This window comes from Halichoerus grypus, chromosome 7, assembly GCF_964656455.1.
Source record: "Halichoerus grypus chromosome 7, mHalGry1.hap1.1, whole genome shotgun sequence".
NCBI classification, from domain to species: Eukaryota; Metazoa; Chordata; class Mammalia; order Carnivora; family Phocidae; genus Halichoerus; species Halichoerus grypus.
The window spans coordinates 154,812,348-154,827,255 of record NC_135718.1 but is presented as its reverse complement, the minus strand read 5'-3'; the positions used below and the strand labels follow the sequence as shown (position 1 = coordinate 154,827,255).

General features: G+C 54.1%; 1 protein-coding gene and 1 non-coding gene across 4 annotated transcripts; both read left to right on the top strand.

Annotated features, from left to right (window-relative positions):
* Positions 1 to 6,061: 6,061 nt before the first annotated feature.
* FDPS (farnesyl diphosphate synthase) lies at positions 6,062 to 14,905 on the top strand. Of its 3 annotated transcripts, XM_078078568.1 has the most exons (11): positions 6,122 to 6,218; positions 7,002 to 7,217; positions 7,295 to 7,457; positions 8,892 to 9,032; positions 12,495 to 12,575; positions 12,702 to 12,824; positions 13,098 to 13,186; positions 13,275 to 13,347; positions 13,969 to 14,046; positions 14,137 to 14,271; positions 14,652 to 14,905. In XM_078078568.1, exons 2-11 carry the CDS (start codon positions 7,039 to 7,041, stop codon positions 14,850 to 14,852), a joined length of 1,263 nt encoding a protein of 420 aa, XP_077934694.1. In that variant the 5' UTR covers positions 6,122 to 6,218; positions 7,002 to 7,038; the 3' UTR covers positions 14,853 to 14,905. The 3 variants fall into 3 exon arrangements, with proteins under 3 accessions (XP_035980291.1, XP_077934695.1, XP_077934694.1); XM_036124398.2 differs by lacking the exon at positions 7,002 to 7,217 and having other exon boundaries at positions 6,062 to 6,218; XM_078078569.1 differs by lacking the exon at positions 7,002 to 7,217 and having other exon boundaries at positions 6,078 to 6,218; positions 7,316 to 7,457.
* On the top strand, positions 8,561 to 8,633 carry TRNAE-CUC (transfer RNA glutamic acid (anticodon CUC)). Its single transcript has one exon. It is a non-coding gene; the product is annotated as a tRNA-Glu (tRNA).
* Positions 14,906 to 14,908: the final 3 nt, after the last annotated feature.

Below are 14,908 nucleotides of genomic sequence, written 5' to 3'. Positions count from 1 at the left end.
GCAGGAGGGGGCGGGTGCCTGGTGCACAGGGGCAGGCTCGCTGTGAGACTGGAGATGGAAGCAGGGACTTGGAGGGCCCCAGGTTGACCCAGCAGAGTGACGCGACCCAGCACATGCTCTGGACCCTTCTGACTGGCGGGTAGAGGTCACAGAGTAGCCGCGAGGCTAGCGGTTTTAGGGGTGATCCAGGGGGGAGGCGACGGACTAACGGCAGCGGCAGAGATGGCGAGAGGGAGACAGATCTGAGGTGTCTCTGGAGAAGAGCACACAGGGTGCAGGGGCAGGTGCGGGGAGCAGGGGAGGGAGGCTCCCATCCCCCGAAGGAGGGCACTGACAGGTCTGGCCTGAGCAGCTAGATGGCAGTGCCATTTCCTGAGACTAGGGAAGGAACAGGTTTGCAGGGAAACGTGCAAGGTTTCCGATTTAGACAGGCTACGTTCAAGATGCCAATCAATCATTGAAATCAATAGGCGGACAGTAGGACTTAGGGCGTGCCGGGACAGTGTTCAACATCTCACGTACAGCTTCTTTGTCACCATGACAACCGAGAAGGAAGGTGGGATTGAGAGCCTGCTTGACAGTGAGGGGCCGAGGCTAGCAGGGTGGGGTGGGCACCTTCTGCCCCTCCAGGTCCTTTCTCTGCCCTTGTCCGCTCTGTCTGGGGCTGGGAGGCTAAAGGCCGCGCCCGTGGCTTCTGTCGGGCTTGGCCCCTGGAAAGGGGCACCAGTAGGAGAGGAAGCCTGGGCATTTTCCCTCCCCTTCTTCCTGCAAGGTTGCTGGAGGTCACAGCTCCTGCCGGGGACCCTCTCCAGATTCCAGGACCCATTCTCTCCCCATCCCCTGGGCCCCTACAGGTGGTACTAAGCCCGCCGCTACACTGTGACTAGATCTGGGCTAATGCTGTATCTCTTGCAGTTTAGCAGCGTCCTGTGCACACCCTCGGATATAATCCTGTTATGAAACATTCTTCAATTTATCTGATTTCAGAGAGCCCTCGTTTCCTGACGGAGCCCTGCCTGATACACTTTGGGGCTAAAAATCTTGTCAGCAGCGGAGCTAGGATTCAGACTCAGTGTGGTTGCAGAGGCTGAGCTGTGGCCACTAAACTCCATCCCTTCCCTCAGACTCTCAGTGGAACAGAAAGAGGTTAGATAGCAGGAAGGACTTACAAGGGGGAATGAGCATGGGATCCGGGGCTCTGTTTATAAAAGAACAAATAAAGATGGTTGAAAATGTAACCAGGGGCGCCTGGGTGGCTCAGTCGTTGAGCGTCTGCCTTCGGCTCAGGTCATGATCCCGGGGTCCTGGGATCGAGCCCCTCATCAGGCTCCCTGCTCCGCGGGAAGCCTGCTTCTCCCTCTCCCACTCCCCCTGCTTGTGTTCCCTCTCTGGCTGTCTTTCTCTCTGTCAAATAAATAAGTAAAATCTTAAAAAAAACAACAACAAAACTTTTCCCCGACTTTGCTACTTTTGACCCTTGACTCAGCTCTATAAATTAGATAGGGTGCACATTTATACTTTGATTCATTAAAAGAACACCGAGGTCACCTAAAATATGGTGGTGTCCTCAATCTGCAGCTTCGGAGCCCGCTCAGAGAGGTCATGCGGCTTGCTGAAGTTCGCCCAGCTGGTCAGGGTGGGGCCAAGGCTTGAACCTGGGGAAGCGTTTAAGGCAGGGGAGTTCCATGTCAGCTGGGTGAGGAGCTGGCAGGACCCAGCCTAGAAGCAGCCCCCCTTCCCAGCTGGTTTCAGCTGCTCTTCCCCCTGCGGGTGAGCTAGCTGGCAGCTGTACCCGACTCCCACTGGACCACCTGGGACAAGCCAGGTGGATAGTAGATCTGCTAGAAGCTCTCCTCCTAGAGTTCTCACTCCGCCTTACACCCATTATCCAGTAGCTGTGCTCCTTCCTGAAGCGCCTTCCCCCAGCCTCCACACACCATGTCAGCATCCTCCTCCTTCCTCAAAGTGTCATTTCTTTCCCGAGTGCTTTGGGCTTCCCGCCACTCCTCTGCCCATCTCTCATCTGTATCCACATCCTTTAACCCCTGCCCGGCCCCCAGCGCAGTCACCTGGCGGGGAGGCGGGGAGCCACAACCCAGGACGGCCTTGGTGGAGAGTGGGCCAGGGAAGGAAGAGGTGGGTCTGGGGGAAGAATCCACAGGCTCCTCAGAGGGGAGAGGTGCAGGCTTACGGGCCGGGCCGAAGAAGTAGATTCTGGGTGTGGCTGGGTGTGACCTGGGTTGTCATTTACTGTGTGTAATGACATTTTCTGGACCTCCCTCTAGTTCTCCAGGGAAGCACGTGATTTTCATTTTTTTTTTAATTGTGGTAAAATATGCGTAACATAAAATTGGCCATTTTAGCCACTTTTACGTGTACCTTTAACCACTCTGAGCAGCAGTACGTGTATTCATGTTGCCGTGCAACCATCACCACCATTGATTTCTAGAACTTTTTTTTTATAAGATTTTTTATTTATTTGTGAGAGAATGAGAGACAGAGAGCATGAGAGGGAGGAGGGTCAGAGGGAGAAGCAGACTCCCTGCTGAGCAGGGAGCCTGATGTGGGACTCGATCCCAGGACCCCAGGATCATGACCTGAGCCGAAGGCAGTTGCTTAACCAACTGAGCCACCCAGGCGCCCCAATTTCTAGAACTTTTAAAATCTTCTCAAACTGAAACTCTATACCCATTAAATACTCCCCATTCCTGCCTCCCCAGACCCTGGCACCCACCATTCAACTTTGGCCTCTATGAATTTGCCTCCTCTAGGGACCTCATGTCACACAGTATTTGTTCTCTTGTGTCTGCCTGAATTCACTTAACGTCTTGTCTTCAAGGTTCACCCACGTGGTAGCGTGTGTCAGAATTTCCTTCCTAATTTTAGGGCTGAAAAATATCCCAATTTAAGTTTATACAATATTTTGTTTATCCGTTCTTCTGTGGATGGACACTTGGGTTGTTTCCACCTTTTGGCTGTTGTGAATAACGCTACAGTGAACCTCAGCTACAAGTATTTTGTGTGGGCATCTGGTTTTAGTGCTTTGGGGTATGTACCTAGGAGCAGGGTTGCTCGGTCATATGGCGATTCTACGTTTTACATTTGGAGGAATGTTTTCCACGGCAGGCGCGCCATTTTACATTCCCAGCAGCAATGTCAGGAGGTTCCCGTTTCTCCATATCCTCACCAACACTTACTATTTTCAGTTTTTAAACATCTATTTGTTTCTACTGTAGCCATATGAAGAAGTGTAAGGTGGGGCGCCTGGGTGGCTCAGTCGTTAAGCGTCTGCCTTCGGCTCAGGTCATGATCCCACGGTCCTGGGATTGAGCCCCGCATCGGGCTCCCTGCTCCGCAGGAGGCCTGCTTCTCCCTCTTCCACTCCCCCTGCTTGTGTTCCCTCTCTTACTATGTCTCTCTCTGTCAAATAAATAAAATCTTTAAAAAAAAAAAAGAAAATCTTTTTTTGAAAGATTTTATTTATTTATTTGCGGGGGGCAGGGTGGAGAGTACAAGCAGGGTGAGTGTGAGAGGGAGAAGCAGGCTCCCTGCTGAGCAAGGAGCAGGACGTTGGACTCGATCCCAGGACCTGGGATCATGACCCAAGCTGAAGGCAGACACTCAACCAACTGAGCCACCCAGGTGCCCCTAAAAATAAAAAATCTTAAAAAATATATCCATCATTAAATACAAGGTATGAAGGCTTATCCCTATATTTTCTTCTAAGATTTTCTATGGTTTTAGCTTTTATATTTAGGTTTTAATCTATTTTGAGTTAGTTTTTGAATATGGTGTGAGGTAGGGGTCCAATTCCATTCTTTTGCATGAGGAAAGACACCTGAGTTTACTTAGTGCCATTTGTTGAAGAGACTGTCCTTTCCCCATTTGGTGGACTTGGTACCTTTGTAAAAAACCTATTTGTCACAGATATATGAGTTTATTTCTGGACTCTCAATTCTGTTTCATTGGTCAATATGTCTGTCCTTATGCCAATACCACACTGTTTTGACTATCACAGCCGTGTAGTAAATTTTGAAATTGGGAAGTGTGAGTCTTTTCTTTTTTTTTTTTTAAGATTATTTATTTATTTATTCATTAGAGACAGAGAGAGAGAGAGAGAGAGAGAGGCAGAGGGAGAAGCAGGCTCCCAAGGAGCAGGGAGCCTGATGTGGAACTCGATCCCAGGACCCTGAGATCATGACCTGAGCCAAAGGCAGATGCTTAACCATCTGAGCCACCCAGGTGCCCTTTTTCTTTTTTTTTTTAAGATTTTATTTATTTATTTGTGAGAGAGAGAGCACAAGCAGGGGGAGTAGCAGGCAGAGGGAGAAACAGGCTCCCCGGTGAGCAAGGAGCCAGACATGGGACTCCATCGCAGGACCCTGGGATCATGACCTGAGCCGAAGGCGGATGCTTAACCGCCTGAGCCACCCAGGTGTCTCGGGAAGTGTGTCTTTCAATGTTGTTCTTTATCAAGATTATTTTAGTCATCTAGGGTCCCTTGTAATTCCATATGCATTTGCAGATTGGTTTTTCCATAGCTGCAAAAAAATCTGTTGGAATTTTGATAGGGATTGTGTTGAATCTGTAGATTGCTTTGGGTGACATCTTAACAATATTAAGTCTTTCTATTCAGGAACACGGGCTGTTTTCCATTTATTTAGGTCTTCTTTAATTTTTTTCAGCAATGTTTTATGGTTTTCAATGTACAAGTTAGTTGTATTTTATTCTTAGGTATTTCATTATTTTAGATGCTACTGTAAATTTAATTGCTTTCTTCATTTCCTTTTTGAGATTGTTCATTGCAGGTGTGCAGAAGCACAACTGACTTTTGTTTTGTTTTGTTTTGTTTTAAAGATTTTATTTATTTATATTTTGACCGAGAGAGAGTGAGAGAGGAAACACAAGTAGGGGGAGAGGGAGAAGCAGGCTTCCCGCCAAACAGGGAGCCCGATGCGGGGCTCGATCCCAGGACCCTGGGATCATGACCTGAGCCCAAGGCAGACGCTCAAACACTGAGCCACCCAGGCGCCCCACAACTGATTTTTGCATATTGTTTTTATACTCTGCACCTTTGCTGAGTTTATTAGCTCCAGTAGCTTTCTTGTGGATGTTCCATATTTAGGATCATGTCATCTCTGAAATACATATATTTTTACTGCTTTTTTAACTTGGCTGTTTTTTATTTCTTTTTCTTGTCTAATAGCTCTGACTACAGCTTCCAGTACAATGTTGAATAGCAGTGGTGAAAGTGAATCCTTGCACAGTGATTTTTGTTCCTATGTATGACCTAGGTTCTTTGGAGTTTCAAGCTACTTTCAGTGGGTGGAGGAACAGGGATTTGGGAGGGTTGGTGGAGAGAGCGCCAACTGAGTCAAGCCCCGGTGCGCTGGTAAGCCGTGTGTAAGAGTGAGGCTTCTAGTTTCTGCTCTCGCTCTTATTTCTTGAGCCCTTAAAGCACTTTGTGTACTTGTCTCAGGGAGTTATTCTCTCTCTTTTTTTTTTTTTTGAAGTTTTAAGATTTTTTATTTATTTGAGAGAGAGAGAATGAGAGAGAGCGAGCACATGAGAGGGGGAAGGGTCAGAGGGAGAAGCAGACTCCCCGCCGAGCAGGGAGCCCGATGCGGGACTCGATCCAGGGACTCCAGGATCATGACCTGAGCCGAAGGCAGTCGCCTAACCAGCTGAGCCACCCAGGCGCCCCTCAGGGAGTTATTCTCCTGGAACAGACGAGGAAAGACAGTTAACGGAGGGTCAGGGAAATTAAATGGTCTGCCTACGTTTGAGAACCCATAAATGGCAAAGCCGGTCCTGCTGGAATTTTATACGCCACCCAACTGCCCAGGGAGGTACCGATAATTAACGTGTGTAGTAAAGGCGGCAGCTGGAGCCAGAGTAGGAGCCTTCCTCCCGCCTCCGTCGTCAGCCCAGGCTCGGCCCTGGGCGCAGCCCTTCCATTGGTTGTCCGGCACAGGGCCCCATGCTCACACGAGGGGAGGCAGCCAATCAGCGCGGCTCACCTCCGCCCAGCCGACTCGCGCTAGACCGCGTCGTCCTGTCCCTCCCGCGGCACGCCGGGAATTGTAGTCCGATGAGGCCTTTCTGTCTGGAGGGAAGGGAGCTCGGGAACTACCGGACCCAGAGGGCCGCGCGCCGAGCGGAGCGGCTTTCAGGAGTTCCCGGCTAAGACTGGACCTAGAGCCGGGATCCAGGAGCAGGTGAGAGAGGTCTCCGGCTGGGACTGGGGCCGCGATGGGAGCCTCAGCCTCACTTCCGTGGTAGTACTGCGGGGCCCAGCAGCGCCCCCCCGCCCCGCACTGGGGCCCGGTGTGCCCGAGCGGCGGGTCTTCCGGCTGTGTGAGCCCGCAGCCTCCCCGGCCGCCCCGTGTGGCTCCGAGGCTGGCGGTGCGGTCCCCGCGCTGCCTGTGAGGCTCGGCCCGCGCAGTCCCCGAGCCCGGGACGCCGTGTCCGTGGTGCCCCGGGTTCCGGCGCACTTCTCCTCCTCTTGGGATAGCCCCGAGCCCGCACAGCCCTTCCCCCGCCTCCCAGGGCAGACCTGGGTTCTAGATATGGCGCCGGCCCTGCCCACGATCCTCCTACCGCTTGGGGCCGCAGTTGGCCCTCCGTAAAGCAGGGCGCTTTGGGTCCTGCCAGGCCCTGGTCCTCAGCTACTTCAGTCAGGACTTTCCCAGCTGTGCTCCAGGACTTGGGGGAAGAAGCCAAGAGAGTAGTGATTCCAGAGGCTCCCTGCAGGAGCTGACGGTAGAGGGGATGAAGTTGGGTGGCCCTGAGTTACTGTAAGTGCGCACGGTGTTAGGTGCGACCCGTTGACTTCAGTCAGCCAGCCGTACTTTGTGTTCTTTGCATTTCCTTCTTTCTGGAAATGCCCTCAGGCTCAGCTCAGAAGAGACCGGTGCATTCTGGGCCCAGAGGTAAAAGGGTGGTGGGGGTGACCTGGGGAGCCGCCACCGTGCATCTGCCTTTGGTGCTTGCCCCTGCAGGGAGTGCTCGGTGCCCCCTCCCTATGCCACCCCCGTGATGCCCCTGTCCCGCTGGCTGAGATCTGTGGGGGTCTTCTTGCTGCCGGCCCCCTGCTGGGCGCCCCGGGAGAGGTGGCTGGGTCCCCTACAGCGGCCCTCCCTGGTGCACGGGTGCCCAGTCCTGGGGGCCTGGCACAGTGCCCGCTGCTGGTGCCAAGCGTGGACAGAGGAGCCTCGGTGAGTGTGGTGGGGGTGAGGGGCCTTGGGGAGGGGAGCAGCTGCTCAGGTTTCTGACTTGGCTTTCCTCTCCTCAGAGCACTTTACTCCTCCCTCAGAATGAATGGAGACCAGAAATTGGACCCTTATGCCCAAGCAAAGCAGGATTTCATCCAGCATTTCTCCCAGATTGTCAAGGTGCTGACCGAGGATGGCGTGGGCCACCCGGAGACGGGAGACGCCATTGCCCGGCTCAAGGAGGTGAAGGATTGGTGACTTCAGAGACTGAATCTGAAGTTCATTCTCTATATGTGTGGGATCCATCTGTGGCGTTTGGGGGACCTTTGACACTGGGGTGGGAGGAGGGGCAGGCTTTTACCTGAGTGACTCTGGGTCTCCTCTGGAGGGAGCAGGGCCTGAGCAGGGATAATTACTCAGCCCATCAGTCCTGCCTCATGGTTCAGGCAAGCCGCATGGACTGCTTTCTATGCCCCTGGGGGTGAAGGCCTAAAACCTGCTAAGTCTTTGATTTTGTTGAGAAAGGGAATTAGGTCTCCAGAAGTCCTTAAGAGCTACTTTGTCAGGGAGCTGGGAGGAAGCAGCCTGAGGAGCTTCAGGGGAAGCTGGGCATCATCAGAAACTCTCCTCTAGAGGCACCTGGGTGGATCAGTCGGTTAAGCTTCCGACTCTTGGTTTCGGCTCAGGTCGTGAACTCTTGGGTCATGAGATCAAGCCCCGTGATGGGCTCTGCTTAAGACTTTGTCTCCCTCTCCCTCTGCCCCTCCCCACTAAAATAAATAAATAAATCAAAAAAAGAAAAAAGAAAAAGAAAAGAAATCTCTGCTCCAGGGCAGGAAATTTGGCTGGGATATTTGAGTTGCTTAATTTTTTTTTTATTATTTTGGGGTATCTAGTAATTCTTTTTATAAATACTGTCTCATTTGTCTGAGGAGAACCAAGGAAAAGGTTTGCCTATACGGGGGTGGAGATTAAAAGGGAGGTTTTCCCAGTGCATTCGAGCTGGTGGACAGCAGGGCGGCAGAAGGCAAAAGGAGAGCTCCCAGCAGGAAGAGATACCACCAGGTCCCCTCCTGAGCTCTCTTCTGGCCAACTTTGGGGACCTTGTCTTTCATGCAGTGAGCAAGGCTTTTCATTTGCAGATGGTTTGCACTGTGGGTAGGAGGAGGTAGCTGGGAAGTCTAGGAGAGGTGGGGATGAGGCTGGAACCTGGGAGGGAGAGACCTGAACGTGTCAGCCATTCCCATGGCATGTACAAAGTTTTCCCTGGGTTCAAGCCTATTCTGGGCTTGGGAGCAGATTTTAATGTGCAGTATGGAGGCTTTAAATTTACTGAGGATTGAGGCGCCTGGCTGGCTCAGTCAGTAGAGTGTGCGACTCTCGATCTCAGGGTCATGAGTTCAAGCCCCATGTTGGGCATGGAGCCTACTTAAAAGAAAAAAATGTACTGAGGAAGACCATGCAGAGAGAGCCTAGGGGTGGGGGGACTCTTCCAGTGGTGCTCCAGGATTTGGGGGAAGAAGCCAAGAGTCGCAATTCCAGAGGTTCCAGGAGGAGGAGTGGGGCCTGAGGAGGTTAAAATCCAGTCCGGGTTGGAAGTGGGAGAGGGCAGGGAAAAATCTTTAGAGTAGGTGCTCTGCGGAACCTGGTGCCTTTCCCGTCTTCCCTTGCCCCCAGGTCTTGGAGTACAATGCGATTGGAGGCAAGTACCAGCGGGGTTTGACTGTGCTGGTAGCATTTCAGGAGCTGGTAGAGCCAAGGAAGCAGGATGCCAATAGTCTCCGGCGGGCCCTGACTGTGGGCTGGTGTGTGGAACTGGTAAGACGGACAAGGGAAAGGCAGGAGAAGCAGAGGTTTTCCTAGAGTGGGGGTGTCCTGGGGGGAAGGGGAGGGATGAGCTTGAAACGAATTTCTCCCTGTGTTTCTGTGCATTAGTAGTCAAGTTTAGACAGTGATTTACTCTAAGGGTTAACAAATGTAGGGAACCTCTTTGCCAGTAGGTATGTATGTAGTCTATAAACTAAGCTGTGGACCAGGGCCTTGGGACTGGGCATAAAGGAGTCAGTTCTTTCCTCTGAGCAGAGGGTAACTATCAGAGTGACATAGTTCTTCCAGAGGATTGTTCTAAAGCAGAGATTGAAAACTTGCAGCCCACCGATAGTTTTTGAAAATGAAGTGCCCTAGGGGTGCCTGGGTGGCTCAGTCGTTAAGCAGCTGCCTTCAGCTCAGGTCATGATCCCAGGGTCCTGGGATCGAGCCCCGCATCGGGCTCCCTGCTCCACGGGAAGCCTGCTTCTCCCTGTCCCACTCCCCCTGCTTGTGTTCCCTCTCTCGCTGTGTCTCTCTCTGTCAAATAAATAAATAAATAAAATCTTAAAAAAAAAAAAAAGAAAATGAAGTGCCCTAAATTTAAGAAAGAAGAGGTGTCACATAAAAACCCAGGTTTCTAGCATCACTTGGGAAATTGCTAGATCTGCGCCCAGGGTCCCACGCAGCATCAACTGGCTGATGTTGAATCGTAGCCCCTTCCGCAGGATGGGGCACGGGCGCTCCTGTGTGGCTCTGTCTCTCTGCTTTGCTCCAGTCCCCATGTGTCCTTGTCTCCCATACCCAGCTCATTTGCCCCTTAAAGGGGTATGGTTTCCTGGCCTAGCCTAAAAGCTTCATTAGTGACAAGGAGACTGGATTCTAGGAGGGGAGCCAGGCCCCGAGGATGGTGGCAGTGAGCTCAGAAGGGAAGGCACTTAGGACCTGGCCTGTGGAAAGGGGCAGCTGCCTCAAGGGAGGGTGTGACGTGCTCGGGGTCAGCCACGCTGCCTTCTCGGCCCGGGCAGTGCAGGTGGAAGTGTCTGGCCTGTGGGTGTTGGAAATTCCAGTCTGGAGCTTGTAAGTGAGACGGGGCTTGGGAAGAGGGATTTGCCTCCAAGGAGGTAAAGGGACAGTGGCATCACTGGGGGACAGGGCCCTGGGGGACCGAGGAGCCCATATGCACAGACGCCAGGCAGGGCAGGGAGGCCAGGAGGATCCCGGCAGAGCAGAGGATCAGAGCTACGGGGCCAGGCCGGGTCACCTGGTCGAGTGAAGTGTCCTGACTTCTAGCCGCCCCGTAGGCTCACCGGGGAGTGCTCGGGGATTTTTAAACACGGCAGCAATGCTGACATTTCCCTAAGATGCCTTTTGAGCTGTGTCCGCCATTGTTTTCACTTGGGTGACTTTGGTTACAGTTTCTGCTTTTGTCTTTCTCCTCCTGCCTCTTGTCCTTCAACCTCTTATCTGTTTCAGCGTTTACCTCCTAGGAACAAGGCCATTCGCCTGCGTGAGCACAGTGCCATTGTCCCGTCTGTCTTGGCTCACTTGGGCTGCTACAACAAAATAGCACACAGCGCGTAGCTTATAAAGAACAGAAATTTATTTCGTAGACTTCTGGAAGCTGGAAGTCGAAGATCGAGGTCCCAGCATGGCTGGGGGGGGGCGGGGGGGTCTCTTCTGGCTCAGCAGCACCTTCCTGCACAGCCCCTGGTGGTGCAAGGGGCCAGGCAGCTCCAGAGCGTCCGTCAGGAGGGCCCTGGAGGCCCCACCTCCTCATACCATCGTCTTTGATGGTTAGGATTTCAACATTTGGGGGGACACATTCAGACCATAGCACCAGTAATATTATCTAATGTATATTACAGATTTAAATATTCCTAATTCTCCCCAAAATGTCTGTTCTAAGTTGGCTTTGTTTTGTTTTGTTTTTTAAAGATTTTATTTATTTGACAGAGAGACAGCACAAGCACGGGGGGAGTGGCAGGCAGAGGGGGAGGGAGAAGTAGGCTTCCCGCTGAGCAGGGAGCCCGATGCGGGGCTCGATCCCAGGACCCTGGGACCATGACCTGAGCTGAAGGCAGACGCTTAACCGACTGAGCCACCCAGGCGCCCTTGTTTTGTTTTTAAACATCTAGGATCCAATCAAGAATAATGTACCGTATTTGGTGGTTCTTCAATCTTTAATCTTTAGAATAGTCCCTCTATCGTAATTGACTAATACTGTGGATAGATTTCTCATTTAATTGATCTGGGGTGAGACTCTGACACTGGTATTCTTTTTTTTTAAGTTCCCCTAATAAATAGAAAGTGCATTTGGGTTAAGAACCACTGCTGTGGGGCAGAGGAGATTGAGGGACACCAGGAATGATGCTCTTCGGAGACCGTCTTGGTTGAGTGGTGCAGGTTGAAACCGGGTGGGAGAGACAGTGGACCACTGGCTTAGTGGAACCAGGTGAACACTCTAATAATAAAACACATGCCTCCGGTGTGGAAAGCCCAGACCCTGCCCCAGCGTGTGGTCAGAGGTAAAGATGCAGATGGGTGCCTCCTTCCCCAAGGATTCACTGGGAACAAGAGCAGTGACCGCCGCAGTCCCTTCCGCACTGTGCACGCCAGAGCCGATGGGCAGCGTCGGGTGCTCCAAGCAAGGCAGACCCGCTAGCCCACACACACAGATCAGGACGGAGTGAAGATTTAAAACCACGTCCTGAAAAGCTGTTTTTAAAGGCTCGGAAGGTGTAGCCTGAATGCAGGAAGTCTCACGGGATACATGACAGCGTCTCACATTCATTAAACAGGCATTTAGGACACACCCGCTCTGGGGCTGGTGCTGTGCTCGGCTCTGGGAATGCCAGGGGGGCAAATGTCCTGGCAGTCTGCTGGGAAAACCGGCCCATTCGGGGACTCTGAGGTGGGCTAGCACCTAGAAGAGAGGCCCGTGGCTGACGCTGGTGTGGTTGCGTGTTTAAGACCCGTGGCTGAGCGGGACCGAGTCAGACTGCAGTTCTGTCCTATTAGCGCTGCACCCCTAAACGAGCTCCGAGGTGGGGCTCTGTCCTGGGCACGGCGTGTGTGAGCGGAGCGCCTCAGGGCGACACAGGAACAGCCTCCTTTTATTGCAGAAGTCCCGGAAAGTCACACTGCAGGGAAAAGTCTCAAGTATTCACTGAGGTTCTTGGCAGGAGAAGAGTAGCGGACGCAATGCTTCATCGCCTCCCTGACACCAGGACTGTCTAGGGCTGCTTGTGAGGGGACAGACGGCTGAGATCTGGCGGAGTCTTTCATGTTACCGTTGGGAAGCCTGAACCAGCGAGGTTACACAGTTTCCCAAAGTCCCACAGCACAGAACAGAAGCTGGCCTGACTTCCGTCCTCACTCGGTGATGAGCAACAGTAGCAGCTCTGTTGCTGGTTGAAGGAGCTCTAGTAAGGGGGCCCAAGGGTCTGATCCCACTGTGCCTTCTCCTCCTAGCTGCAGGCTTTCCTGCTGGTGTCCGACGACATCATGGACTCGTCCCTCACCCGACGGGGGCAGATCTGCTGGTATCAGAAGGTACGGCGGGCGGGAAGGTAGCGGTGGGCACGGGACAGGCCCAGGGAGCTGGCGCACAGAGCATACGTACCGAGGTGTTCAGAGTGGCCGAGACCGAGGCCTTGTTTTTCTCCGCGCCCCCGCCAGCCAGGCATAGGTTTGGATGCCGTCAATGACGCTTTGCTTCTGGAAGCGTGCATCTACCGCCTGCTGAAGCTCTGCTGTCGGGAGCAGCCCTATTACCTGAGCCTGATTGAGCTTTTCCTGCAGGTGCGCCGCGGGCCGTCGGCCCGGGGGATAGCCAGGTTCACCTGGAAGGGGCAGAGTGGGCCAAGGTGCTGGGCACGGCGGCGGCAGAGAGGGCTTCCCCGTGTCCTCGAGGCGGGAAGGAGGGCTGAGAAAGCGCTGTGTCTGCGTGCATGCGGGCCCTCCACCTCTCACTGCCTTTCTCTCTGCCCGTGCTGTGGGCTGTGGGGCCCTGGATTCCAGGGTTTCCTGGCCCCAGAGAAAGCCCAGCTGATGGGCCATCTTCCTCCTCCTTAGAGTTCCTATCAGACCGAGATCGGACAGACCCTGGACCTCATCACAGCCCCCCAGGGCAATGTGGATCTTGGCAGATTCACTGAAAAGAGGTGAGGGACGGGGGAACTGTCTGGCCAGTGAGGGAGGGCTCTGTTGGGCACTGCCCTTCTGAGGACCTTACCTTCTCCCCCTACTCAGGTACAAATCTATTGTCAAGTACAAGACCGCTTTCTACTCGTTCTATCTTCCTGTGGCGGCTGCCATGTACATGGTGAGTGAGTCTCCTGCCCCTTGTTGCCCACCGATGGGGCTTTTGGACACAGGGCACAAAGCAGACAACTTTGGACAGTCTGCTGCCCCCACTGTGGCCTGTGACCCTGGGCAAGTTACTTAAGGTCTGAGGGTGTCTTCTCAGCTGTACAATGGTGCAGTTCCCTCCTTCGGATTTTTGTGAAGGGATATGCGAGTGGCCAGCCCGTCCTCCATCTGGGTCTGGATGGGAGGTGGGGAGGAAGTTCACGCTGAGAGGAAGAAGACCAGGTCCAAAGGCAGGCGGTGGGATTTCCTGCCCGCCCTGACCTCGCTTCTCCAAGTTCCCCTTTGATCGGGAAGAAGCTGGAGGAGGCAGAAGGCGCTGGAAGAGTGAGTCAGGGGCTGGGCACGTGCCAGCCTCCAGAGCTGACTTCGTCCCTGCTGGCTCACACCGGAGGGCCTCGCCGAAGGAGGTGGGCTGGAGGTCGGACCACCGAGATGTCCTGGAGCCCGGAAGCCAGGGATGTCTGAACAGAGAGGGGAGAGGATTTGGGGGCTGCGTCAGGGCGCCCTGGGAGATGCAGCAAGGAAAGTGAAGGTGCCCGTGGTGTTTGGCTTACAGATCCCCTTTTCACTGTAGGCGGGCATCGATGGGGAGAAGGAGCATGCCAATGCCAAGAAGATCCTGCTGGAGATGGGGGAGTTCTTTCAGATTCAGGTAGGAAGGCACGGGCAGGGAGCAGGCCACAACTGCCCTAGGGCCCTGCCCTGGGGTCTCTTCATTTGTCCTCCTCTGCCCCCTGCCCAGGACGATTACCTCGACCTCTTTGGGGACCCCAGTGTGACAGGCAAGATTGGCACAGACATCCAGGACAACAAATGCAGCTGGCTGGTGGTTCAGTGTCTGCAGCGGGCCTCTCCGGAACAGCGTCAGCTCCTTCAGGTGCCCGCGAGGCCGCGGATCGCCGAGCTCCCAGGAAAGGGCCAGAGCAAGGACGTCAGCCGGGTGGGGACGTTTGGCAGCATCAGCAGACATTGTCTGCCACATGCCACAGGGATCTCCAGTGGGTGGAGGCCAGGAAAGCCGCCCGACATCCTCCGATGCGCACGACAGCTTCCCACAGAGAGCTAGCCGGCCCGGGCGGCGGTGGGGGCAGGCAGAGGAAACTGAGGCCCGAGCCGGTTTCGGAGCGAGTGCGGCGGGGAGGGGGGAGTTGCAGATCGCGGGCACTCCAGGCCCCTCGCCGCTGGAGGCCGGAGTGTACGGGTGTCGGGCGTGCTGGGCGGGGCTGAGCCGACTGCCCTGCCTCCCACCCCCTGCAGGAGAATTACGGGCAGAAGGAGGCGGAGAAGGTGGCCCGGGTGAAGGCGCTGTACGAGGAGCTGGACCTGCCCGCCGTGTTCACGCAGTATGAGGAGGACAGCTACCGCCACCTGATGGGCCTCATCGAGCAGTGCGCCTCGCCCCTGCCCCCCGCCATCTTCCTGGCGCTGGCGCACAAGATCTACAAGAGGAAAAAGTGACCTGGAGACTGCGTGGGCGGGGAGGGGGGCCTCTCAATAAATTGTCGAAGCTTCGT